General features: G+C 40.4%; 1 protein-coding gene across 1 annotated transcript in view; it reads left to right on the forward strand.

Moving 5' to 3' along the window:
• The window catches only part of ppfia2 (PTPRF interacting protein alpha 2), a 349,121-nt gene that overhangs the window by 140,530 nt on the left and 181,919 nt on the right, over positions 1 to 26,672 (forward strand). Inside the window, exons 2-3 of the mRNA XM_072269332.1 lie at positions 19,678 to 19,779; positions 22,539 to 22,703. Of these exons, the coding sequence (XP_072125433.1) occupies positions 19,678 to 19,779; positions 22,539 to 22,703 (267 nt within the window). The remainder of the gene's footprint in view (positions 1 to 19,677; positions 19,780 to 22,538; positions 22,704 to 26,672) is intronic.

The raw sequence follows: 26,672 nt of genomic DNA on the forward strand, positions 1-26,672 counted from the left end.
AGGTTCATACATATCACCAATTTGCTGTGTCTATACAACTACATATCAAATAAATAAAGGCATGTACATTAACAAAGGATGATTTGGTTTGGGATACTAATATAGAAGTTTCAATTTCAGATTAGCTACACGTTATTTCTGAAGAAAGCCCTTAACTCTGAGTGGAGCCATTGGGACGCTGTCATGACGGTGTTTTTTTTAGCAGGCTTTCTTATTTTTACGAGGCTGGGTTGCTAGCTCGACACTCAACCCAGCACGGATGGAAAGCGTGTAAGGGAGCTGGCTGGATTTGAACTCGGAGCCTTCGCTCCGAAGTCCGGTGCTGATGCCACTATGCCACCAGCCGGCCGACCAAGATTCTACCAAGATGTATTTCCAACCATTTAGATTTCTTCTTTGATTCTTTGTTTCATCTCCATTCTATGTTTGACCATCATGAGAGCATTTTGTGTTGTGCCTTTTTTTTCCTGTACAATTTCCTTAGCAATAGCTTATTATCACTTCTACACCATGCAGTGAAAACTGACATGAGGTACTGTTTAAGATCATTCACAGGATGTGAGCAGCACTGGCAAGGACTTTATTTCTTGCTCATCTCTAGTGACTTACAGGGCTAATTTTGGAGAGAAAATAAATGTCAAACCACATGGGTCTAGAGTCACATTAAACACACATAAATAATGTTCTTTGATTAATATTAATGTTTCATGATTACTGATAACTTTCCTTTATTTTGGACAAGTAATTCAAATTCTACTTGTGCTATGGAGAATTTGGTTTCTAATGTCTAGTTCATCTGTCACAGTCTTTGGATTGCAAGTCCTAACCACCACATTCATTGAAGTTCCAAGGGATTGAGGATAATTTGTCTGCAGCCTGGTTTTGTGGGTTCTGAGGTAGTCTGTGGCATAACTGCAGACTCTCCCACAGATGGGGCAGTAAGTACCTCACAGGCAAGCAAGTGGGTAGTTTGTGAGGTGAGATGATGCTTTTGCCATTTACCCGTGGCTTCTGATGCATGATATTCTCAAAACCATACCTTTACCTTCAGTGGTCATGTTCCAGAGACTGCATTTAGTTTTAGAATATTGCATTCTGTGAGGGGTCTTTGAGCATATATTTCAATCTTTCCCTCTTTCCTATAACAGAGTTTGTAATGGAGTGTAAAATTCAGTAGTCTACTGTTAGACATGCAAACGATTGTCCACCACAGCTGTCTGAGTGTAACTTGCAGGTCTATGCTTGTAATCTTAGTGTTGATGAAATATTTAAAATAATTGTTAGCCCTTCTAGTGAATTTGGAGGATTTATGGCATTTTCCAGTACTTTTGGATATCTACTTTAGATAGTCTAGGTCTCAGAAGTAATTAGGAGTGCAAGGATCACTGCTGCTCAGCAGGACTTGAGTTCTGTGCCAGTTCTGAGACATTGATCTTCATCTATCAACCTACTGGCTGCCACTTGTTAGCTTGTACTCTTCCCCTCCCTTCCCTTCCTTTCCAATGCTGATGAAGGGTCTCAATCCAAAATGCACCCCATAGGTGCCTGTCAGACTTAATGAGTTCCTCTAGCATATTGTGTGTGTTGCTCAAGATTTCCAGCAATTGCAGAATCTATTTTGTTTATGATCTTCAAATACCCTTTACTTCAATTGACCAATGACTGTTCAGGGTGAGTCTCAACTTGAGTCTCAGTGTGGACAAAACTAAAGAGATCATTATGGACTTCAGGAAGCTGCAGGCTGACCATTCCCTACTGCACATTAACAGTTCCTTCGAGCACCAAGATTCTTGGAGTGAACATGATGGATGGTTTCACCTGGTCCCTCAATACTTAATCATGAAAGCACAAAAGTGCCTTCGCTTCCTGAAGAAACTGAGGTGAGCAAGGCTCTCTGCCCCATTCTAACCACATTGTATCAGAGCACCATTGAGAGTATCCTAACCAGCTGTATTGCCATCTAGTTTGAGACTGGTAGGGCATCTGACTGCAAGGTCTTGAAATGGATTGTGAGGATTGCTGAGAGAATCATCGGTGTCTCTCCCTCCACCACTCCATCCAGGACATTTTGCAGAATAGCTGCATTTGCACAGCCCTCATCAATGTCATGTATCCCTTCCATCATCCTACAATCGCTTTGACCTCTTATCATCAGGCAGAAGGTGTCACAGGTATTGCAAGAGCTATAAGAATAGGCAATAGCTTGTGAGACTTCTGAACACCCTGCTATCTCCCAGTACACATTACTTATGACAGTGCTAGTAGCGTTATATAAGCAAGTATGAGGTATTGCACCTGGGAGGGCAAACCAGGGTAGAATTTAAAAGGTGAGTGGTAGGGCACTGAGGAGTGCAATAAAACAGAGGGATCTGGGAACATAGATCCATAATTCCTTGCAAGTGGCATTACAGGTAGATAGGGTGTGCCTGAAGACCAATGTGTCAATAGAGCTTTTGACACATTGGTCTTCATAAATCAAACTATTAGTACAGGAGTTGGGATGTTATGTTGAAGTTATATAAGATGTAAGGCCTACAATTTGAGATATTGTGTCCAGTTCTGGTTGTGTACCTACAGAAAAGATCTCAATAAGATAGAAAGAGTGCAAAGAAAATTTACAAAGATTTTGCCAGGACTTGAAGACCTGAGTTGCAGGGATAGGTTGAATAGGTTAAGACTACATTCCCTGGAGTGTAGGAGAATGAGGTGATATTTAATAGAGGTATACAAAATCGTGAGAGGCATAGACAGAGTAAATGTAGGCAGCCTTTTTACCACTGAGATTGAGTGAGACTCGAACAAGATGTTATAGATTAAGTGTGAAAGGTGAAATGTATAAGAGGAACATGAGGGGGAACTTCTCTCTGAGTGACAGCATGGAATGAGCTGCCAGCAAAAGTGGTAGATGTGGGTTCATTTTCAACATTTAAGAGAAATTTGGATAGGAGGGATATGGAGGGTTATGGTCTTGGTGCAGCTAATGGGACTAAGCAGATTAATAGTTTGGCATGTCATAGATGGGCTGAAGGGTCTGTTTCTGTGCTGCAGAATTCTATAATTATACTGTTGTATATTTCACTATATGTCATATATGCACTTCATGTCAACTTGTAAATCTTAAAGAACTTTTTATCTATTAATATTGTGTTAATATTTTATGTGCTGTATGTGATATATGTACTATGTTTTGCACTTTGATTCCAGAAGAATGTTGTTTCGTTTAGCTGATACATATGTATGGTTGAATGACAATGACCTTGAACTTGGTGCATTGAAAGAAGCGGTGTATTTCATTTTCAATAACTGCCTTTGCTGAGAAGTGGTACCAAGGTATGCTTAGTAACCACATATTTTCTAAAATCTCACTGTGATGTTAGATGACAGTGTGATACAATGGGGATACTTTTATCTTGTAGATTGTTGGGTACAAGTTCCATTCTCCTGTTTGTTTTATTGAACAAACTGATAATGGCTTGGAATTTGGCTTCCAAACATACGAAGACAAGCATTGTCTGCATGCTGCAGCTTCACTATTGAGATTTGGGTGATCTTAGTTCTGAAGTATAGTTGATGTGAGTTGAATAGCTTCTGAAGTTTATTTCCTCTCATGTGGGGAGATTTTTTAAAACTGAGGTGTACAGCATGACAGTAATAAACTTAAGAAAAGTGGGATAATGTCACAGTTGTGTACTCCAGTTTCTACTGAAGTTTATGTGACATTGAGGAAGATCATTTTTAGTGGCTGATGCTGTTTACTGAATTTTTCTTGAAGTTCTTGTTCAATGATATTATGTCCATTGTCTGGGTGAAAAGAAATCCAGATGAGGGATTTGGACAGATACTCTTACACCACCGGAAGAAATGATTCAGAAGGACTCTGGGGATGCTTTTTCTTGTGGCAGAAAGTAGGGAAATGCTGATTTCAGCTACCACTGTCAGATTTGTCTCCTTTCTTGAATACGGTCATATCTGGTAAATCCTTCTCTTCACAGATGTGAATGATGTGGTGGCAAATAATCTCTTTTTCAATGTCAACAAGACAAAGGAGATGGTTATTGACTTTAGGAGAACTCACGCCACTCACATGCCTCTTTACAATGATGGTGCAGCAGTGGAAACTCCAAGAAGTTTTAAACTTGTGGGAGTGTACATTTCACACAAACTCTCATGGTCCCAGAAAACATCCTACATAATCAGGAAAGCACACTATCACCTTTACTTTCCGAGGAAGCCAAATGGAGCTGGATGATGCACATCAATACTCTTGCCCTTCTACAGATGAACAGCAGAGAGATCCTAACATGCTGCATCACTGCCCTGTGGCAGATAGGAAGGCTCTACAACAAGTAGTGAAAACTGCCCAATGCATCATCATTATCCATGAGGGGGACTAGAATTACCAAGAAGCAACTAGCCTCCCTCATGCATAATACTGACAGCAAAAAACCTGGATGCTACTCTGCCTTCTTACTCAGCTTCTAACATCAACACCACCATGCTGAGTGTGACACAACAAGCAGGATATATCGAGTTTAAAGTACAAGGTAGTGAGTATGCCATCTTCCGGAAGGGAAAACAGGAGAGAGTGCAATTTGTAATTAAGAGTAAGCTAGTCCAGCATCTTAGTGGCTTGTCTTGTGGAATTAAACAACTGCCCTTGACTCTGTTTAATTCTAACATTGAAACAACACTCTAAGGTTATCAGTGAATGGGTGCCAACCCTCAAAGCTTCAGGTAGGGACAAAGACAAGGAAGACTTCTTTTCCAGTCTTGGATAAGGTCCTGGTCCATATACGAAAGGCGTTTAGACTGCTCAGCTTGGGAAACTTCAGTGCTGGGGAATGAAGGGATACCATCCTCTGGCAAGAAAACAAAGAAGTCGAACTCCAGTGTTGCCTTTGTTGGGGAATTATTTTTTGCATCCAACCCCTTATTCATGGATATCACAACATAATAAAAATAAATTATCTGGACCTGTGAACTTTGTCATTTTCAGGATCAGCATTGGGTGGCATGGTAGCATAGCACTTAGCCTAATTCTATTACAGCACCAACAACCCATGTTCAATTCTTCTGCTCTCTGTAAGGAGTTTGTAGGTTTCTCCTGTGACTGTGTGAGGTTTGTTCAGTTTCATCCCACATTCTGAAGGTATATGGATTAGTAAGCTAATTAGTCACTTGTCTAATTGAGCAGTGCAGGCTCTTTGGGCCAGTAGGGCTTTTTACTGGGCCATATCTCTTATAATAACATAGAATCATGTATGTGCAATTCAGCTATGATGTGTCATAGTTTAGATAGATACAGTAGATACTCTATTGATCCCAAAGTAAATTACAGTGTCACAGTAGCATTATAAGTGCACAGATACACAAATATTAGATGGGAAGTAAGAAAGAGGAAAAAGCAGGTTACCTCAAACAGTCTAACGGGTGGGTGGGGGGGTGTCATCACTTCCCCAGCTACAGGTTGACTCATTATAGAGCCTGATAGCAGAGGGTAAGAATGACCTCATATAGCGCTCTTTGGAGCAGCGCAGTTGTCTTGGTCTATTACTATAGGTTCTCCTCTGTTCAGCTAAGGTGGCATGCAGAGGGTGAGAAGCATTGTCCAGAATTGCCAGGATTTTCCATAGGGTCCTTTGCTGTACCACAGCCTCCAGTGTGTCCAGTTTGACTCCTACAACAGACCCAGCCTTTCTAATCAGCTTATTGAGCCTGTTGGCATCACCCACGTTGATGCCATTGCCCCCAGCACATCAATGAATAGAAGATTGCACTGGCGACTACAGACTAGTAGAACATGTGAAGGAGAGATCTGCATACTCCTCAGAAAGAAGAAGTGACTCTGGCCTTTCTTGTACACAGCCTCTGTGTTGGTGCTCCACTCAAATCTGTCATCCAGGTGCATCCCCAGGTACTTGTAGGTCCTCACCACATCCACATCCTCACCATAGTCTTCTTGAAGTTCATCACCATCTCCTTTGTCGTACTGATTTGAGCTGTAAGTGATTCAGCTTGCACCATTTGACAAAGCCCTCCACCAGGGCCATGTATTCATCCTCCCATCCTCCCTCTATACACCCAACTATTGCTGAGTCATCAGAGAATTTCTGCAGATGACATGACTCAGTGTTGCGTCTAAAATCCAAGGGATACAGGGTAAACAGGAAGGGAGTTAATACAGTTTCTGTGGGGCCCCAGTACTGCTTATGGCCATGTCTGACATACAGCTGTGAGCCACACAAACTGTGCTCTGCCAGTCAGATAGTCCATTATCCAAGATACAATAGAAGTGCCAACCTGCTTTGAGTGGAACTTTCCCTCCAGCAATGAGGGTTGTATGGTATTGAAGGCTCTTGAGAAATAAAAAAACATGATCCTCGCGGTGCTTCCCTGCTTATCCAAATGGGAGGAGTAGGCTCTGTTCAGCAGTTAGATGACAGCTTATATCTCTGAGTATCTGTAAACTTAAAAATTTACCTTGTTGGATCATTGGCATGTTCCAAAAGTAAGGTGAAAAGATTTTCTCAATACAGATCTTTCTTTCTATTTGATTTTGTTATATTATGAGCAAAGATGATCTTATTGGCAAAAAATTACAGTTGAATCAAAGACACAAAAAAAGTTGCAGCCAGAAGATCTAAAACTCCTAAAATTTAATACATTTTGCAAGAAAAATTCCAATGCCTATTGAGGGCACAGACCCTTTTTGTAGAATTCCTAAAAAGGAGTGGTAATAAAGCTGTATTGGGACGTTAAGTAACAGTCAATGATACTCTTGATGATAATTTTAAAAACTTGATCAGGCATGATGAAAAACAGTATTAGGATGCATATCTTCTAATAATTTCTTTCTTCTGATTGGTGGTCCATGACAAAGTATGGGTTTTCTCCAGGTGCTCCAGTTTCCTGCCACAGTCCAAAGATGTATCAGGTAGGTTCATTGGGCATTATAATTAGTCCCATGATTAGGTTTAGATTAATTGGGGTTGTGGGATTTCTGGGGTGGCAAGGCTCAAAGGGCCAGAAGGACCTACTCCACACTCTTTCACGAAATAAAATAAATAAATATTTATATTTATTTTGACTTAATTCAATTCATTTTCCTTCTTTTGACTTAATCCTAAACAAATCGATGTTCTTGTTCAAATTCCCTATGTTACTACCACGCTGCCATGCAGTGGAAGTGCAGAAGTTGGGAAGCAAGGCAGGAAAAATTGGATCAAAGACTGCTTTCTTACTCTAATATATTATCTGGGGTTGTGTTTTCAGAATTTACAGATTCAATGAAATTAGGAAATCTCATACATTGAATTGAATTGACTTTATTACTTACTGTAATCCTTTATATACATGAGGAGCAAAAATCTTAACGTTTCAGTCTAAATGTGCAAAGTGAAATTTATGGTAATTCATAATAAATAATATGTAAAACAGGACAGTCAATATAACATACAAATGGAGGGAGGGAGGAGAAGATGGCGGCGCGACGCAGCTTGCAGCGGCCATTCTGGTGGTGATGTCTGTTATTTGTCAAGTAGGGTGCCGTGCACAATCCTGATTTGATGGAGACAGACGTGAGAGCATGTAAGAGCATCTGGTGAAACTTCTGAAATGTCTGCTTTGCTGCTGCTGTTACTGTGTGGTCCAGAATCTCCGGAGGGGAAGGCGCCGAGTCCTCGGCTTTGCTCGTTGCTTGGTGGCCAGGGCGGGGTCGAAGCGCTTGGCAGAGGATGGTGTTCGGAGAGGCTGTGTCGAAGGGGCTGGTCGGAGGCTCGAAGTTTTCGGACGCACTCAGAGTCCGCTGCGGTCGGGTGCTGCATTGGCAAGTTTGCAGCGCTTGGAGGTTCATGACAGGGAGAGTTTCTCCCTTCTGCCGCCTGCGTGAGATGATGAGGCTATCGGGACTTTGAGACTTTTTTTTTACCGTGCCCATAGTCTGCTCTTTATCAAATTATGGTATTGCTTTGCACTGTTGTAACTATATGTTATAATTATGTGGTTTTGTAAGTTTTAGTTTTGGTTTGTCCTGTGTTTTCTTGTGATAGCATTCTGGAGGAACGCTGTATCATTTTTTAATGCATGCATTTCTAAATGACAATAAACGAGGACTGAGTGTCCTCATAATCTAATCTAATAATCTAAATACAATTGTATCAGCATGAATTAATCAGTCTGATGGCCTGGTGGAAGAAGCTGTCCCGGAGCCTGTTGATCCTGGCTTTTATGCTGTGGTACTGTTTCCTGGATGGTAGCAGTTGGAACAGTTTGTGGTTGGGGTGACTCGGGTCGCCAATGATCCTTCAGGGCCTTTTTACACACCTGTCTTTGTAAGTGTCCTGAATAGTGTCGGCAGATGCTATCTGCACCATTCTCTGCAATTTAGGGAAGTACAGTTCCCATGCCAGCAGTGATGCAGCCAGTCAAGATGCTCTCAACTGTGCCGCTGTAGAAAGTCGTTAGGATCTGGGGACTCATGCCAAACTTTTTCAACCATCTGAGGTGAAAAAGACGCTGTTGTACCTTTTTCACCACATAGCCAGTATGTACAGACCATGTGAGATCCTGTAGTTTCTCATATAAAGATAATGGAAGAAATTTATAACTGATTTTAGAAAAACATAGAAAAGCATAGAAAACCTAGAGCACAATACAGGCCCTTCGGCCCACAAAGCTATGCCGAACATGCCCTTACCTTAGAACTACCTACGCGTACCCACAGCCTTCTATTTTTCTAAGCTCCATGTACCTATCCAGGAGTCTTTTAAAAGACCCAGTTGTTTCCGCTTCCACCACCATCACCGGCAGCCCATTCTACGCACTCACCACTCTCTGCATAAAAAACATAGCCCTGACATCTCCTCTGTACCTACTTCCTTCTCCCGTTTAAGAGTCGCGATGTAATGATGCAGCTCTATAAAACTCTGGTTAGCCCACACTTGGAGTACTGTGTCCAGTTCTGGTCACCTCACTATAGGAAGGATGTGAAAGCATCGGAAAGGGTACAGAGGAGATTTACCAGGATGCTGCCTGGTTTAGAAAGTATGCATTATGATCGGAGATTAAGGGAGCTAGGGCTTTACTCTTTGGAGAGAAGGAGGATGAGAGGAGACATGATAGAGGTGTACAAGATAATAAGAGGAATAGATAGAGTGGATAGCCAGTGCCTCTTCCCCAGGGCACCACTGCTCAATACAAGAGGACATGGCTTTAAGGTAAGGGGTGGGAAGTTCAAGGGAGATATTAGAGGAAGGTTTTTCAGTCAGAGAGTGGTTGGTGCGTGGAATGCACTGCCTGAGTCAGTGGTGGAGGCGGATACACTAGTGAAGTTTAAGAGACTACTAGACAGATATATGGAGGAATTTAAGGTGGGGGCTTGTATGGGAGGCAGGGTTTGAGGGTCAGCACAACATTGTGGGCCGAAGGGCCTGTACAGTGCTGTACTATTCTATGTTCTATGTTCTATTTTCTATGTTCTATGTTCCTAGCATCTTAAAACTATGCCCTCTCGTGCGAGCCATTTCAGCCCTGGGGAAAAAGCCTCTGACTATCCACATGTCCATAAGATCAATGCCTCTCATTTTCCTGTACACCTCTATCAGATCACCTCTCATCCTCCGTCGCTTCAAGGAGAAAAGGCCAAATTCACTCAACCTATTCTCATAAGGCATGCTCCCCAATCCAGGCAACATTCTTGTAAATCTTCTCTGCACCCTTTCTATATTTTCCACATCCTTCCTGCGGAGAGGCGACCAGAATTGAGAACAGTGCACTGAGTGGGTTCTGGCCAGGATCCTATATAGCTGCAACATTCCCACGGTTGATGAAGGCCATTGCACCGTATGCCTTCTTAACCACAGAGTCAACCTTTGAGTGTCCTTTAGACTCGGACCCCAAGATCCCTCTGATCCTCCGCACTGCCAAGAGTTTTACCATTAATGCTGTATTCTGCCATCATATTTGACCTACCATAATGAACCACCTCCCACTTATCTGGGTTGAACTCCATCTGCCACTTCTTAGCCCAGTTTTGCATCCTATCAATATCCCTCTGTAACCTCTGACAGCCTTCCACACTATCCACAACACCCCCAACCTTTGTGCCATCAGCAAATTTACTAACCCATCCCTCCACTTCCTCAGCCAGGTCATTTATAAAAATCACCAAGAGTAGGGTTCCCAGAACAGAACCCTGAGGCACAACACTGGTCACCAACCTCCATGCAGAATATGATCCATCTACAACCACTCTTTGCCTTCTGTGGGCAGGCCAGTTCTGGATCCACAAAGCAAAGTCCCCTTGGATCCCATGCCTCCTTAGTTTCTCAATAAGCCTTGCATGTGTTTCCTTATCAAATGCCTCGCTGAAATCAATATATACTACATCTATGGCTCCACCTTCATCAATGTTTTTAGTCACATCCTCAAAAAATTCAATCAGGCTCTTAAGGCATGACCTGCCTTTCACAAAGCCATGCTGACTATTCCTAAACATATTATGCCTCTCCAAATGTTCATAAATCCTGCCTCTCAGGATCTTCTCCATCAACTTACCAACCACTGAAGTAAGACTCACTGGCCTATAATTTCCTGGGCTATCTCTACTCCCTTTCTTGAATAAGGGAACAACATCCGCAACCCTCAGGTCCTCCGAAACATCTCCCGTCCTCATTGATGATGCAAAGATCATTGCCAGAGGCTCAGCAATCTCCTCCCTTGCTTCCCATAGTAGCCTGAGGGACATCTCATCTGGTCCCGGTGACTTACCCAACTTGATGCTTTCCAAAAGCTCCAGCACATCCTCTTCCTTAATATCTACGTGCTCAAGCTTTTCAGTCCGCTGCAAGTCATCCCTACAATTGCCAAGATCTTTTTCCGTACTGAATACTGAAGCAAAGTATTGATTAAGTACATCTGCTATCTCCTCCGGTTCCACTGTCACACATGGTTGGTCCTATTCTCTCATGTCTTATCCTCTTGCTCTTCACATACTTGTCGAATGCCTTGGGATTTCCTTAATCCTGTCCGCCAAGGCCTTCTCGTGGCCCTTTTTGGCTCGCCTAATATCATTCTTAAGCTCCTTCCTGCTAGCCTTATAATATTCTAGATATCTATCATTACCTATTTTTGATCCTTTTGTTAGCTCTTCTTTTCTTCTTGGCTAGATTTACAACATCTTTTGTACACCACGGTTCCTGTACCTACCATCCTTTCTCTGTCTCATTGGAACGTACCTCTGCAGAACCCCACACAAATATCCCCTGAACATTTGCCACATTTCTTCTGTACGTTTCCCTGAAAGAGCATCTGTTTCCAATTTATGCTTCCAAGCTCCTGCCTGATGGCCTCATATTTCCCCTTTCTCCAATTAAACGTTTCCCTTACTTGTCTGTTCCTATCCCTCTCCAATAAAGGATATAGATTTGTGATCACTATCTCCAAAATGCTCTCCCACTGAGAGACCTGACACCTGACCAGGTTCACTTCCCAATACCAGGTCATGTACAGCCTCTCCTCTTATAGGCTTATCTACATATTGTGTCAAGAAACCTTCCTGATCACACCTAACAAACACCACTCCATCTAAACCCCTCACTCTAGGGAGATGCCAATCAATATTTGGGAAATTAAAATCTCCCACCACAACAACCCTGTTATTATTACACCTTTGCAGAATCTGTCTCCGTATCTGCTCCTTGATGTCCCTGTTACTATTGGGTGGTCTATAAAAAACACCCAGTGGAGTTATTGACCCCTTCCTATTCCTAACTTCCACCCACAGAGACTCCATAGACAACCCCACTATGACTTCCTCCTTTTCTGCAGCTCTGACACTATCCCTGATCAACTTGAAAGCAGAATACAGGGTTAATGGCAGGTTTCTTAACAGTGTGTAGGTATAAAAGGCTATTGAGGTTCACATGCATTGATCCCTCAAAGTTGCAGTGCATTGTAAGTTGACAGACTGGATAAGAGTTAGTGTTTTGTCAGGGATTAGTCAGGGGATTGAGTTTAAGAACCTCGAGATAATGTTGCAGCTCTATAAAACTCTGGCTAGACAACACTTGGAATATTGAGTTCAGTTATGGTTGGCTCATCATTGAAAGTATGTGGAAGCTTTTGAGAGGGTACAGAGGAAATTTACCAGGATGCTGCCTGGATTAGACAGCATGTCTTTGAGGATAGGTTGAGTGAACTAGGGCTTTTCACTTTGGTGCAAAAGAAGATGAGAGCTGACTTAATAGAGGTGCACAAGAGGATAAGAACCATGGATAGAATGGATAGCTGGGGACTTTTTCTCAGGGTGCAGATGTCAGAGGTAGATTTTTTACACAGAAAGTGATAGGTAGGTGTGTGGAATGCTCTGGCCAGGGGTGGTTGTAAAGGCAGATACATTAGGGATATTTAAGACACTCTTAGGCACATGGGTGAAAGAAAAATGGAGGGTTATGTGGGAGAGAAGGGTTATATTGGTCTTGGAGTAGGTTAAAGGGTTGGCACAACATTGTGGGCCAAGGGCCTCTACTGTACTGTACTGTTCTACCTAACTGCTAATTATGGCCAATACAGAAACAAAAATCATGTTAGTATAGTGTGCGGAGAAATTTGGTCAGACAGCAGCATTTCAACAGCTTTGGAAGATTTTTTAAATGTGGAATTGCTTCCCTCAATCCTTTAGAATATTTTAGACTGTAAACCCCATGCAATTCATCATTGGCATAATGTAGTTTATATGATATACAGTGGTCCCTACATATAAACCTTGCAATGCTGCAGCAAGGTCCTAGGAGTAAGCCGGTTTGTGGATATCCATCTCTGCCAGAAATCCATTTGACATAACATGGTCATGGAAAAGTGTTTGCTCCTTCAGTTCTGTGCTTGTTAAAAATAAATTTTCACTTCCATTTTAGGAAACCTATTTCCATAAGTGTTAGACATGATCATCTTACTTCTACAATTATAACTATCCTTGACCAAATATCCTTTTAAATTGCATTACAGCAGCATAGAGTTTTTTATTCTCTTATCCGTGAGCTGCCAATTACAAATATGACTCACACTTGCAGCACTTCACAATTTGTAAATGAGACTAAATTTGGCAACTCAGGTGGTGTTTCTTTTGCTGCAACAACTTTAGCTCAGTTCTATTGCCTGTTTCGATTTATTTGCATGGTTTAAATTTAAATATTTTAGTTACAGTATGTACTTTGGGACATTAAGTAAGTGCCAGGGCCTTGAGGAGCATTGTTAAATAACAGGTCTTTGGGGTACAAGTACATAGTTCCTTGAAATTGACAATGTAGGTGGACATGGTGCCGAAAGAGGTGTTTTGTGTGTTTGGCTTTGTCAGTCAAGGTTGGGACATTATATTACATTTGTATGAATCATTGGATAGAACACAGTAAGAGTATGTCTGCAGTTCTGGTCACGGTGCTGTTTGGAGGATGTGTTAGAAAGTAGACAGAAAAGATTCACAAAAATTAGCCTGGAAGACTTAAATTGTAAGGAGAGGTTTGATAAGCTTATAATGTTTTCCATGGAGTGCAAAGGAGCTGAGGGGTGACCATATAGGTGTATAGAAAATTTGAGCAGCATAGATGAGATTGATAGTCACAGCCTTTTTCCCAATTTGTCGAGTCTTAAAGTAGATGAGAGAGGTTTAAAGTGTAAGAGGAAGGATTTTAAAGGGTAAGGTTTTCCACATGCCGGGTGGTGAGCCTATGGAATGAGCTATTCCTTATGAGAGAAAGTGGTAGAGGCAGGCACAGTTTCAATATTTGGAAGATATTTGGACAAGTACATAGATAAGACGTGTTTGGATGGGTGTGGGCTAAACACAGGCTTATTTAATTAAAGTGTTTAGGCATTTTGGTTGGCATGGGCTAACTGAGTTGAAGAGCTTGTTATTCTAACTCTGTGAACCTCACTATTTAATGTTTGATTTAATTGAGAGCCATATAGTCTTTGAGATTATACCAAAATGAAAAGAGCACAATTTACCAGCAAAGAAGCAGTTTCTTAATTTTCCAAAGAATGATGTTTGGAATATTTTGTTAATGGCAGTTAAACTGTTATGGACAGCAAAGACAGCAAAAATGCATGCATCAGGATGCTCTTTATCAACTACAGCTCAGCATTTAATACTATCATTCTCTCAAAACTAATCAATAAGTTTAAGGACCTTGGCATCAATACCTCCTTGTGCAATTGAATCCTTGATTTCCTTACTTGCAAATGCCAGTCAGTTCAGATTGGCAACAACATTGCCTCCATAATCTTCATCGGCACAGATGCTTCACAGGATTGTGTGCTTAGCCCCCTGTTCTATTCATTTTACACTTATGATTGTGGGGCTAAGCACAGCTCCAATGCCAATGCTGTTGGCCAAATCAAAGGAGGTGATCAAACAGTATGTAGGAGGGAGATTGAAAATCCGGCAGAGTGGTGCCACAACAACAACCTCACTTTACATCAGTCAGACCAAGGAGCTAATTATTGACCTCAGGAAGAGGGAACTGGAGTTTCATGAGCCATTTCTCATTGGAGGGTCAGATGTGGAGAGGGCCAGCAACTTAAAATTTCTTGGTGTTATCATTTCCGAGGACCTGTCCCGGGCCCAGCACAAACTAAGTGCAATTACAAAGAAAGCATGGGAGTGCTTCTACTTCCTTAGAAATTTGCGAAGATTTGGCATGATATCTAAAACTTCTACGAACTTCTATGGTTGTGTGGTGGGGAGGATATTGACTAGTTGCATCACAACCTGGTATAGAAAAACTAATGCCCTTGAATGGAAAATCCTACAAAAAGTAGTGGATAAGGCCAAGTCCATCATAGGTAAAAATCTTCCCACCATTGAGCACATCTACATTGAGCACTATAGAGCAAAAGCAGTATCCATCATCAGGGACTGCCCCCAACCCCCCCCCCCCCGCCCCCCACCGCCAGCACCCAGGTTATGCAGGTTATGCTCTCTTCTCACTGCTGCCATCAGGAAGAAGGTACAGGAGCAGTTATTACCTCTCAACCATCAGGCTCTTGAACCAGTGGGGATAGCTTCATTCAACTTCACTTGCCCCATCACTAAACTGTTCCCACAAGTTATGGACACACTTTCAAGGACTCTTCAACTCATGTTCTTGATATTTATTACTTGTTTATTCTTTCTTATCATTATTTCTTTTATCTTTTATATTTGCACAGTTTGTTATCTTTCGCACATCTGTCATGTGCAGTCTTTCATTGATTCTATCTTGATTCCTGGATTTACTGAATAAGCCTGCAAGAAAACGAATCTCAGAGTTGAACATGATGATATATATATATATACTTTGATAATGAATTACTTTGAATCTTTGATGAACAAGTGTATGAAGAAAGATTTTGAAAATAAGGTCAAGTAGGGTTTTCTCTTTGTTCCTAGTTCACTTTCATAAATCATAATCTTGCAACTATGTCCTTGTAGAATCAAATAGTTTTGTTAGTCATAATGTTAGTGTTAATAATGGAAATCAAATCACCCTAACCAGAGGACACTCTGTAGGCTAGGTGCTTTTTCCAGGTCGAATTCAACATAGTGTACACCTGATATGTGCTTGGGATGGTATATGTGAATCAGTAGGAGATTTTCTCAATTTGAAAGTTTAGCGGGGCTAGAAGCTACTGTTGAGGACTCCCAAAATATGTATACTACTGTACCACTACTGTACCTCAGATGAGTATGTCCCACTAGTTATATAGAAACTATCCTTATGGAGAAGTCTAGAACATATGAGTTTGTGAGTGTGACCATATCTGATTGTTAGCTGACTGCACCAACTTCTCCAGTTTAGACACCACTTCATATATGTTTGCAAGATTAGAAGGGTTAATATTGACTTTGTCATATCTCAATCTGATGCTTGAAAAAGAGTGTTTTCTTCTTATCTGTCTATCTGATTTAACTGAGTGGGTTGCTAAATCATTTCATACTCCAGTTAACTATCAGCTTGACTGCTGTGGGGTCAAAAATCATAAAGACCAGATACATAAGAGTGATGAATCCTTTCCTTGAGGAATATCTGAAAAATAGATAGCAACTTCACAATCACCATTACTGGGAGGTAATAGTGTTCAAATTTCAGATTTTTTCCAGATGTTGTGGTAGGATTCTGAATTTGAGGCTCTAGAATTGCTGGTTAATGTACTGCATCAACACCACTATACAAACATAGAACATAGAAATCAATGACACATTACAGGCCCTTCGGTCCACAATGTTGTGCCGACCATGTAACTTACTCTAGAAACTGCCTAGAATTTCCCTACTACATAGCCCTCTATTTTTCGAAGCTCCATGTACCTACCTAGGAGTCTCTTATAAGACCTTATTGTATCCACCTCTACCACTGTTGCTGGCAGTGCATTCCACGAACCCACCTCTCTCTGTGTAAAAACTTACCTCTGACATCCCTTTGTACTTACTTCTAAGCACCTTAATACTATGCCCCCTTGTGTTAGCCATTTCAGCCCTGTGAGAAAGCCTCTGGCTATCCACACGATCAGTGCCTCTCATCATTTTATAAGACTATAAGATATAGGAACAGAAGTAGGCCATTTGGCCCATCGAGTCTGCTCCGCCATTCAGTCATGGACTGATCCAAGTCTTCCAGTCATCCCCACTCCGCTGCCTTCTCCCCATACCCTTTGATGCCCTGGCTAATCAAGAACCTATGTATCTCTGCTATAATCATCTGTCTCTGCTTTAATCAAGAACCTATCTATCTCTGCCTTATACACTTCTATCAGGTCACCTCTCATCCTCCGTCTCTCCAAGGAGAAAAGGCCAAGTTCACTCAATCTATTCTCATAATGCATGCTCTCCATTCCAGGCAACATCCTTATAAATCTCCTCTGCACTCTCTCTACAAGAACCATATCCTTACTGTAGTGAGATAATCAGAACTGAACACAGTACTCCAAGTGGGGTCTAACTAAGGTCTTGTATAGCTCTGACACTACCTTATGGCTCTTGAACTGAATACCATGGTTGATGAAGGCCATCATACCATATGCCTTCTGAACAACACTGTCAACCTGCGCAGCAGCTTTGAGTGTCCTGTGGACAGAGACCCTAAGATCTCGCTGATCCTCCATGATGTCCAGCTGTAATCTTTGACAACCCTCCAGATTATCCACAACATTCCCAACTCTTGTGTCATCTGCAAACTTACTAACCCACCCTTCTACTTCCTCATCCAGGTCATTTATAAAAATCATCAAGAGGAGGGGCCCCAGAGCAGACCCCTGTGGAATATCACTGGTCACCGTCCTCCATTGAGAATATGAACCATCTACAACCACCCTTTGCCTACTGTGGGCAAGCCAGTTCTGGATCCACAAAGCAAGGTCTCCTTGGATCCCATGTCTCATTACTTTCTGAATGAGCCTTGCATGGGGAACCTTATCAAATGCCTTACTGAAATCCATATACACTACATCCACTGCTTTACCTTCATCGATGTACTTTGTTACATCGTCAAAGAATTCAATTAGGCTTGTAAGGTACGACTGCCCTTGACAAAGCCATGCTGACTATCCCTAATCAAATTATGTCTCTCCAAATGCTCATAAATCCCGCCTCTCAGGATCTTCTCCAACAACTTGCCCAGCACTGAAGTAAGACTTACTGGTCCATAATTTCCCGAGTTATTTCTACTCCCTTCCTTGAACAAGGGAAGAACATTTGCAAACTTCCAATCCTCTGGTACTTCTCCTATCCCTATTGATAAGATAATCGCCAGAGGCTCAGCAATCTTCTTCTTTGCTTCCCACAGTAGCCTGGGATACATGTCGTCCAGTCCCAGCAACATATCTAACTTAATACCTTTTAACAGCTCCAGTACATCCCCTTTCTTAATGACAATGTCTCCCATCCACTGCATAATGTACTGGTTGGGCACATTCAACCAGAGACTCATTCCACCGAGATGCAACACAGAGCGTTATAGGAAGTCATTCCTGCCTGTGGCCATCAAACTTTACAACTCCTCCCTTGGAGGGTCAGACACCCTGAGCCAATAGGCTGGTCATGGACTTATTTCCTGGCATAATTTATATATTTACATATTACTATTTAACTATTTATGGTTTTATTACTATTTAATTATTTATGGTGCAACTGTAACGGAAATCAATTTCCCTCGGGATCAGTAAAATATGACTATGTCTATGACTATGACTATGACTATGACTCAAGTGTTTCAGTCTGCGTAAGTCATCCCCACAATTGCCAAGGTCCTCTTCACTGGTGAAAAGCACAACATCTCCCAGTCTGAAAACTTGTTATTTATTCTAACAGTACTTGTAATATAGCAACTTTTTCCTGTTAGTGGGTGACACTTTGACACTTCACTAATTGGTTGCATTTATTTTGTACACAGTACTGGTTTAGGGGCATCAAGTTTAAAATTGTTGTAGGTTTGAAGGGATAAAATACTGAATTTTTGTTTATCTTTAATTTTTGGGTTATATAACAATTTCTGAAGCCAAAGATAGATGGAGAATAAATACTATATTTCACTTTAATAGTACAATGAATATCACAGTTAACCTATCTGGTTAGTTACGGTTTTCCAAACTGGCCTTTAGTAATATGAAAAGTGATTTAAAGGTGCATTGCTTCAAAAGGTCTATGCCCTATATGAACTCTAATTTTAGGGAAGAAGAAGAAGGTGTTATTATAAGACATAATCATTGGTTAGATGAACTTCAGGTTATGATACTGTACCTTAGGGCACAAATTCTACCTCACAGTCAAATCCTGTTTGTGCAGGATTTGTTGGTCTATTCAAATAGCTTGAAAACTGGTATTCACTAGTTCAAAAACCCTTTTCCTAAATTGAATGATACAAGGATCTATTTCACCTGTTCTCAATATTGTTCAATAATTATTGGAAACAATAATCAGCAAACAAGGTGTGGAATTTTCTCCTGCTGCAAGCTTTTATTCAGCAGCTTGAGTGTGAAACTTCTGGTAATTAATTTCTTTGGAGTATTTTGCTTTGGGACCAGGACTTCTTAAGAAAAACAAACTGTGGCTCTTGCACAATGAAAGCCCATGGGCCTCAAGGTGTAGCTCCAGCAGCAGGAAGGTGTTAGTGTCTTACAAACTAATGTCATTTTAAGACAGAATTCTTGCTGTTGGAGCAAGTCTGGAGGGTCTCTCCACATGGCCCAAAGCAAGTCATCATGCCTTTTTCCATTCATGTAAACTTATCCTTCTGAAAGAACAATTCTTGGAACCATATGAAGAAGATGTGGAAAAACAATGTAAATAAACAGCCTACGAAGCTGAGGATGTACAGGAAGGCCAAGTGAAATTATCAGTAAACTGTGTAACTGTCACTTGATGAAACACCACTGTTAAAATGAACTACAATGTAAAATTTAAGCAAGCTTCTCCTTTGTGTGTAGGCCACTTATTTTATAAAAGCAATATAAGGTAAGTGGCCTAAACATAAAGGAGAGCTTGCATAAATGTTCTGTTGCAGTTCATTAAATGACTTAAATATTTTTAGTATTTTTATAATTTTCCCATGTATTATCCAAAATAGAAATTTTTAGATATTATTGTATGTATTGTGTTCACGAAAGTAAGCCATGTATTAATATTCTAAATTTTTCCATTTTTAACAGGAGTTTGCTGCATTGACAAAAGAACTAAATGTATGCAGAGAACAACTGTTGGAAAAAGAAGAGGAAATTTCTGAACTCAAAGCTGAGAGAAATAACACAAGAGTAAGCTATCTAAGCATGTAACTGAGATATTGTTATTACTCATTATTTGGGAAGAAATGCAAACCTGAAGTTTCAGCAATATTTATTCATGTAGGTTCAAATATATTTTTGCTGTTCTTTCATTCAAAGCTGAGGTTTTTCTTTGTTAGACCAACATATCAGCAGGACAGACAACAAAGTGAGCTAATCCTTGTACTTTACTCTAGGACTTGTGGCTAACTTATATTCCATGGTTTGTCCAAACCAGATTATTAGTCTGATGACAGCATTATAGGGAAATTTTTTTTCCTCCTTGTTTCATTCGCCTACAAGTTCTGTCATTTTCCTTTGCTTAAATAGTGACACTTGTCATCTTCATATCCACATATTTCATCTGATCTTGGCAGTCTTTTATTGCATAATATTTCTAGATATTTGCCAATTTCTTATTATCTATTTTTGAACTCTCTGGTACATACATTCACCATGTATTGCCAGTTCCCTGAGTGCTAATTGGCTTGCTGGCTTCCTTGATAGATTGGACAAGAAACACCTATTTCCTGCTGGCACTGCTCCCATAAAGTTGAATTAAAAAGTAACCAACTGCAAGACTTAGTTGTCCTTAGCTAATTGACAACCCAGCTTTTGATTCTGTCCATCTCCACCAACAATTCTGAACTCACCTTTCAGTTCTCTATGTCCATTTGTCCCATCTCTTCATTTCCTTTACAGAGAGTTAGCAGAAGTTCTGATAATAACTATTAGTAGTCTCTTAGATTCTTCACCAGGTATAGAACTCCACCAGAATTTTAGAGGGAGCATGTCAGTTAATTTGGTGAAATCCCATACAGGTTTCCCCCGCCTTCGGAAGGTAGAGCGTTCCTATGAAACGGTTCGTAAGCCAGAATGTCATAAAGTGAAGAAGCAATTACCATTTATATATATGGGAAAATTTTGTGAGCGTTCGCAGACCCAAAAATAACCTACCAAATCTTGCCAAGTAACACATAAAACCTAAAATAACAGTAACATATAGTAAAAGCAGGAATGATATGATAAATACACAGCTTATATAAAGTAGAAATACTTTTTCACAATCATTGCCTGAACTGTCCTCTGTAGCAAAAATCTCATGCAAGTGCCGTCGGCAAAAACACGGCGCAAGCGCTCTCCAGTAACCTTTAAGCTATGAAGCTGCCAAATCGTACCAAATAACACCTAAAAATACACAGCCGATATAAAGTAGAAATAATGTATGTACAGTGTGGTATCACTAACCGGAATCGGGACAGCGCAGAGCACACTGATGATGCTGTGTTAGACTGAGTCGTCGGAGTTTGGGTGGTGCAATGGCCCCGACCCTCTGGGCAGCAAACCGATACCGATCGGCGAAGCATGCTGGGGTAGCTGGAAGGCACACAGCACACCTTTAAGAAAAAAGCTAAAATAAACATGCTAATTAATTTGGTGTCGCCTGGCAGGTAATTGTCGGCCCAGATCAGTGCCGATTGCATCACCTCTGATCTGGGCCGACAATTACTTGCCGGGCGGTACCTAATTAATTAGCATGTTTATTTTGGCTTTTTTCTTAAAGATGTGCTGTGTGTCTCCCGGCTACTGCTGCATTCTCCGCGAATCGGTATCTGTCCGTGGCCTGGGTGTTGGGGTGGTGGGACACTGGGGTGTCATCTTGTCATCAGGGCAGACAGCTCACCTTCTCCTATGACTGCCCGCCTCGATGTTGAAGGTCGAGGTTCGTCGTCTGCTGTGGCTGATGTGGAAGGCTTGCTTGACTGCTGAGCTCGCGCATTTTTCTATCGTACAGTTCTTTGTAAGCACTCAAACCATCCTGCAAATATCCCCTAAACTGACATAACCTTTCAAAATTAAAGTCGTACTTTATCATTACTCATTCGGTTTCGATTGTTATCCTTTCCTCTTCCAATTGCATCAGCTCTTCATCTATCAGTTCTTGGTCATGGGATGCCAAAATCTCTTCAACATGATCTTCGTCAGCTTCCACAAGCCAAACTCACTTTTTCCTTGCTTCGTTCACCACGATCAAAACGCTTAATTATGTCTAGTTTTACACTAAGTGTAACACCCTTACAAGCTCTTTCAGGCTTTTCCGATACCTTAGAACTCATCTTGCAAATGGCTGCTCACAGGCATGTGTTAAAGCAATGCCGGCTAAAATGCCGTTCCAAATCCGGGGGAGAGCGGCTGCTCGGGGCGCGCGCTGCCTTTTATCGCGCGCTGATTTTTTTCGCGCGTTTTTTCGTAACAGCGAAAACACCTTCTGTTAGCGAAAACAGGGTACTAATGTAGGTCTTTCGTAACAGTGAGGTTTCGTAAAGCGAACGCTCGAAAAGCGGGGGACACCTGTATTTGAAACTTTTGGCAGTATTGATATTGCATATGCAGTTAGTGGAGCTTTAAAAACGTGAAGCAAAACAGTTTGAGAGGTGTAGACAAAAGACAATGTTCAAGTAGAATAAGCATGTTTCTAAGGAAGGTGTTTAACAAGGGACTGTTTTGTTTACGATTCCTACTATTTATGGAATGGAGAAAAATAATGTTTCATGTAAATACCAAATTATTTAAAGAATTGACATGAGTAAAATTATAAAATGATGTTTGGAAAAATATCTTAAGATGGAAGAGGCAAAAATAAATATGAACCTAGTGTTATTAAAGGTACTTATAAGTGTACTTAAGATCAAAATCAATTATGTTTATTAAAGAACAGAGCAAATCTAATATTTTACTGTATCTTTCAGCTTTTGTTGGAACATTTGGAATGTCTTGTGTCAAGACACGAACGATCACTGAGAATGACAGTAGTAAAAAGACAGGCACAGTCTCCTTCAGGAGTTTCCAGTGAAGTTGAGGTTCTGAAGGCACTAAAGTCACTTTTTGAACACCATAAAGCTTTAGATGAGAAGGTAAGTAGCTTACCCAGGAGAAAAATTGTGGGTCTTCACAACCAACAGGAAAGTGACACTCGCACAGATCACATTTCAAGAAATCACGGAATCATTATTTTGCATTTCTCTATCTACCTGTCAAGTGGGAAATATTTAATGTTGCTTGTGCTTACCATTGTTTATTACGTGATGTTTTTATGCTGTTTAAGTACATATATTGCTTTGTGTTAAAATTAGCATTAGAATTTGTTAGAGTCTTAAATTTGTTATGCATTTGAACAAGGATTATTAAGCTCTGTGCATAGTGCATGCATTAAAGTCTCTGGACAACCAAAAATATCCCACTGTGCATGTCATCAAAAAAAGAAATAATGCCTCTAGTCATTAAATGAGAACTTGCATCTAAATTAAGTTCCAATGATTGTTACTGCATCATAGTTTCCAGTTTCATGAGTTAAAAAGGAGAAAACTAGAATTGTTTTAACATGTCCAACAGTTGTAGGAATGAGCAGAAATATAAGGCTTGGTTTTTTATTGCTGAAGTACAGTGAAAAGCTTGTCTTGCATACAATTAATATAGATCAATTCATTACACAGTGCACTGAGGTAGAACAAGGTAGAACAATAACAGAATGCAGAATAAACTAAGAGTTGCAGAGGAAGTGCAATGCAGGTACACAATAAGATGCAAGGTCATAACGAGGTAGATTGTGAGGTCAAGGGTGCATACTAGCAAGCATTTCAACAGTGGGATAGAACTTGTCCTTGAGCCTGTTGTATGTGCTTTTAAGCCTTTGTATATTCTGCTAGATGGAAGAGGGGAGAAAAGAACATCCCTGGGTTGGTGAGGTTTTTAATTATCCAGGCTGCTTTACTGAGGCAGTGAGAAGTATAGGCAGGGTCCATGGGGGGGAAGGCTGGTTTTCGTGGTGTGCTGAACTATATTCAAAACTCTCTGCAATTTCTTGTGATCAAGGGCAGTCAAGCTATAATGTATCCAGATAGGATGCTTCTGTGGTGCATTAGTAAAAGTTGGTAAGGATCAATGGAGACATGCTTTGTGAAGAAGCAGAGGCATTGGTGAGCTTCCTTGGCTGTGGTGTCGATGTGTTTGTACCTGGAGAGGCTGTTGGTGATGCTCAGTCCTAAGAACATGAAATTCTCAACACTTTCTTTGTTAGCACCGTCGATGTAGACAAGCACTTGTGCACTACCCCCTTGCTGAAGTCATGGTCACTTCTTTGTTTTGTTGACATTGAGGGGAAAGGTTGTTGTCATGGCACCTTGTTACTAAGCTTGCTATCTCTTTGCTGTGCTGTGACTCATTGTTATTTGAAATAAAGCCCAAAGTGGAATCACCTGTAATCTGGTAGATAGAGTTAAAGCAGAATCTGGCCACTTAGTCATGAGTGCATAGGAAATATAGTAGGAGAATGAAAATGTAGCCTTGTGGGTCACAAATGTTGAAAACAACTGAGCAGAGGTGTTGTTGCTTATCCTTATTGTTTGCAGTCTGTTGGTCAGGAAGTCTAGAATGCAGTTGCAGAGGGATATGTTGGAAATATCCTTCCAACTTGATACAGAAGAGACCACAGCCATTTTATTCAGAACCCATCATCAATTCCCTACCCACTGACTCATTCCTTTCTGATTCTGCACCATAAACTTCATTGCTAGTTTGTTGTTGTAATATTCTTATTGCTTATTTAGTTGCCTCAGATGATGAAGTTGTATCTCTTAACTCTAAATAAACTTTATTAAAATGTTTTGTGTTCATAAATGGAAATATGGGGCAAAAGTTAGTGTCATTGCACTCACTTTTTAGGCATATTACTTGTGCAAGCCTCTCAATTTATCACTGGATTTGCTGATGCAATAATATTGGATTAATATATTGGATTTAACTTAAACCGCTCAGGCATTTGTCTTACTTTTAAATCCAAAGTGGAGAAGGAGCATTTAAGTTATTACAGAAAACCATACAAAAGCTTAATAAGTGGCGAATGGAATGCACCACCACATGCCAAACTACCCACCTTCCAGCTTCCTGTCCCTATCCCTCCTCTCTACCTGATGCAGAGGACCCATATGGCCTCAGCAGTCATTTTTCAGATTCTGGAATGAAACTTTGCACTCTGAAGGCAGCGCTTGGCTAATCATGTGTTATAAAATATTGAAAAAAAACTTAGTTAATGTGCAAGAACCAAAGTTATCGTCAAATAGTTTGTATTGTGTATTTTTGATGAAATTTGATTGCAAATGTAATTTAGTGTTGAAATACTGTTGTTCCTTGAAATTAGAATAACAAGCTATACAAATGGAAGTTTCTGCTTTCTTTGAGAGATTATACACTTTAACACTGACATTGTTTCAATTTTGCGTTGTACTTCATGTGAAATGCTAAGAATTTGTGAATTCTGTGTGTTCTATGTGTATTGCCTTGTATAATAGCTGTCCTTGGTGTGCTGCAGGGGCATTGGAAAGATTAACTTAGTTTTCAGTAAACTTCTAATAGTTTAATATTTGAAATTACAAGGTCAAAATACCACCAGGTCACCAAATGTGCCAAATAAAAATACAAAAATTATTAAAATTTATTAAACCTGTATGAGACAAAAGACCAGTGTGGCGGGGTGGCCTGAAATTTGAGTGCTGCACCTTTTTAGGGATACAGATCTGGACTAGATAGTTTACAGAGTTGACTGTAATGCAGAATTTCAAAGCTACTCTGAACATTCAACCAGGCACTTCTAGTGGAACCCAAGTCAGAGCAGTATTATCAAAATTTTGAAGTACTGAGATTCCCCAACAATATACACTATCTTTTCCAAAGATGCTTGATAATTGACCCCACATCACCACCTTTCTCCATAATTTCAGCTTGTAATTAGGTCTTCAATGTCCAGCAACTAACTCTACCTCACTTCTCTTCTTCCACACTTCCATCCCTCCGGACACCAACATTAGATATTCTGCAACATGAATCACTTCGCTCCCGCATACATGCTTTGATTGGGTCCTTGCTACCTGGTCTGTCGCTACAGTGAACTTCAGGCATCAGTGAGCCTTCCCTATGGCCTTCTGTTACATTCAACTTCCCTGTTCTAGTCACAAAATTCTGGACATGTGATCTTCAGTGCATTGTGCAAAGTCTTGAATTTGAGTGCCGCTTAAAAGTTGTTAACTACAAGCTCATAATCAGAACATCATATTATTGTCTTTGGAGGGCACTCAACAATTTTTAGACCACATTGTTCTTATTTCTAGTCCATATTGATTCATATCCATGGAATGAAAGTTTCCTTTTGTTGCTGGCTTGGAAAGTTAAAGTGGAATGTGACTGGCCACTTAGGCCCTAATTGCCATGAATCCAAAAAGTAAAATCACCATTATTTGGGCTTAATTAGCAGTTCCAGTCAAATGGACTATATGAATGATCAGATAACTTATCTCATTTTACATTTCAGACATAACTGTGATGAAGAATTTGTCTCTTTTTTTTTTTGTATACAACTTGATTGAAAACTACCATGTTGTCATTGTCCTTTTATAAATGATCACTGCTTGATGTTTCTGAGGTATGAACGTTTTCTGATACATGACATCCCATGCTTGAATGCAGACTACATCTTATTCGAAGCAGGAATGACTTTCATTAATAAAGCAGTTGGATGTTTAGAGAAACTTACTTCCTCTTAGGGAGTGCTATAGCAATATCATAAAATTAGAATACTAGCTTTCCACTATCCATAATGATCTTCCTTTGTGTCAAGGATTACTCCTTGCACTGGATTTATTTATTTATTTATGGGTTGTACTTAAACTTCAGTTCTACCTGGGAACCTAGATATGCTCTTGATGTCATAAACTGCAGTCATCATTACTCCTCAAATAGGTAGCCTTTTACAGTATATTCCATTCGTTAATGCTTTATTATTAAACTATCCCTGGTACTAGTTTTTATATGTGATCCAATACAAATTTATC

This window comes from Mobula birostris, chromosome 9 (assembly GCF_030028105.1).
Source record: "Mobula birostris isolate sMobBir1 chromosome 9, sMobBir1.hap1, whole genome shotgun sequence".
NCBI lineage: Eukaryota > Metazoa > Chordata > Chondrichthyes > Myliobatiformes > Myliobatidae > Mobula > Mobula birostris.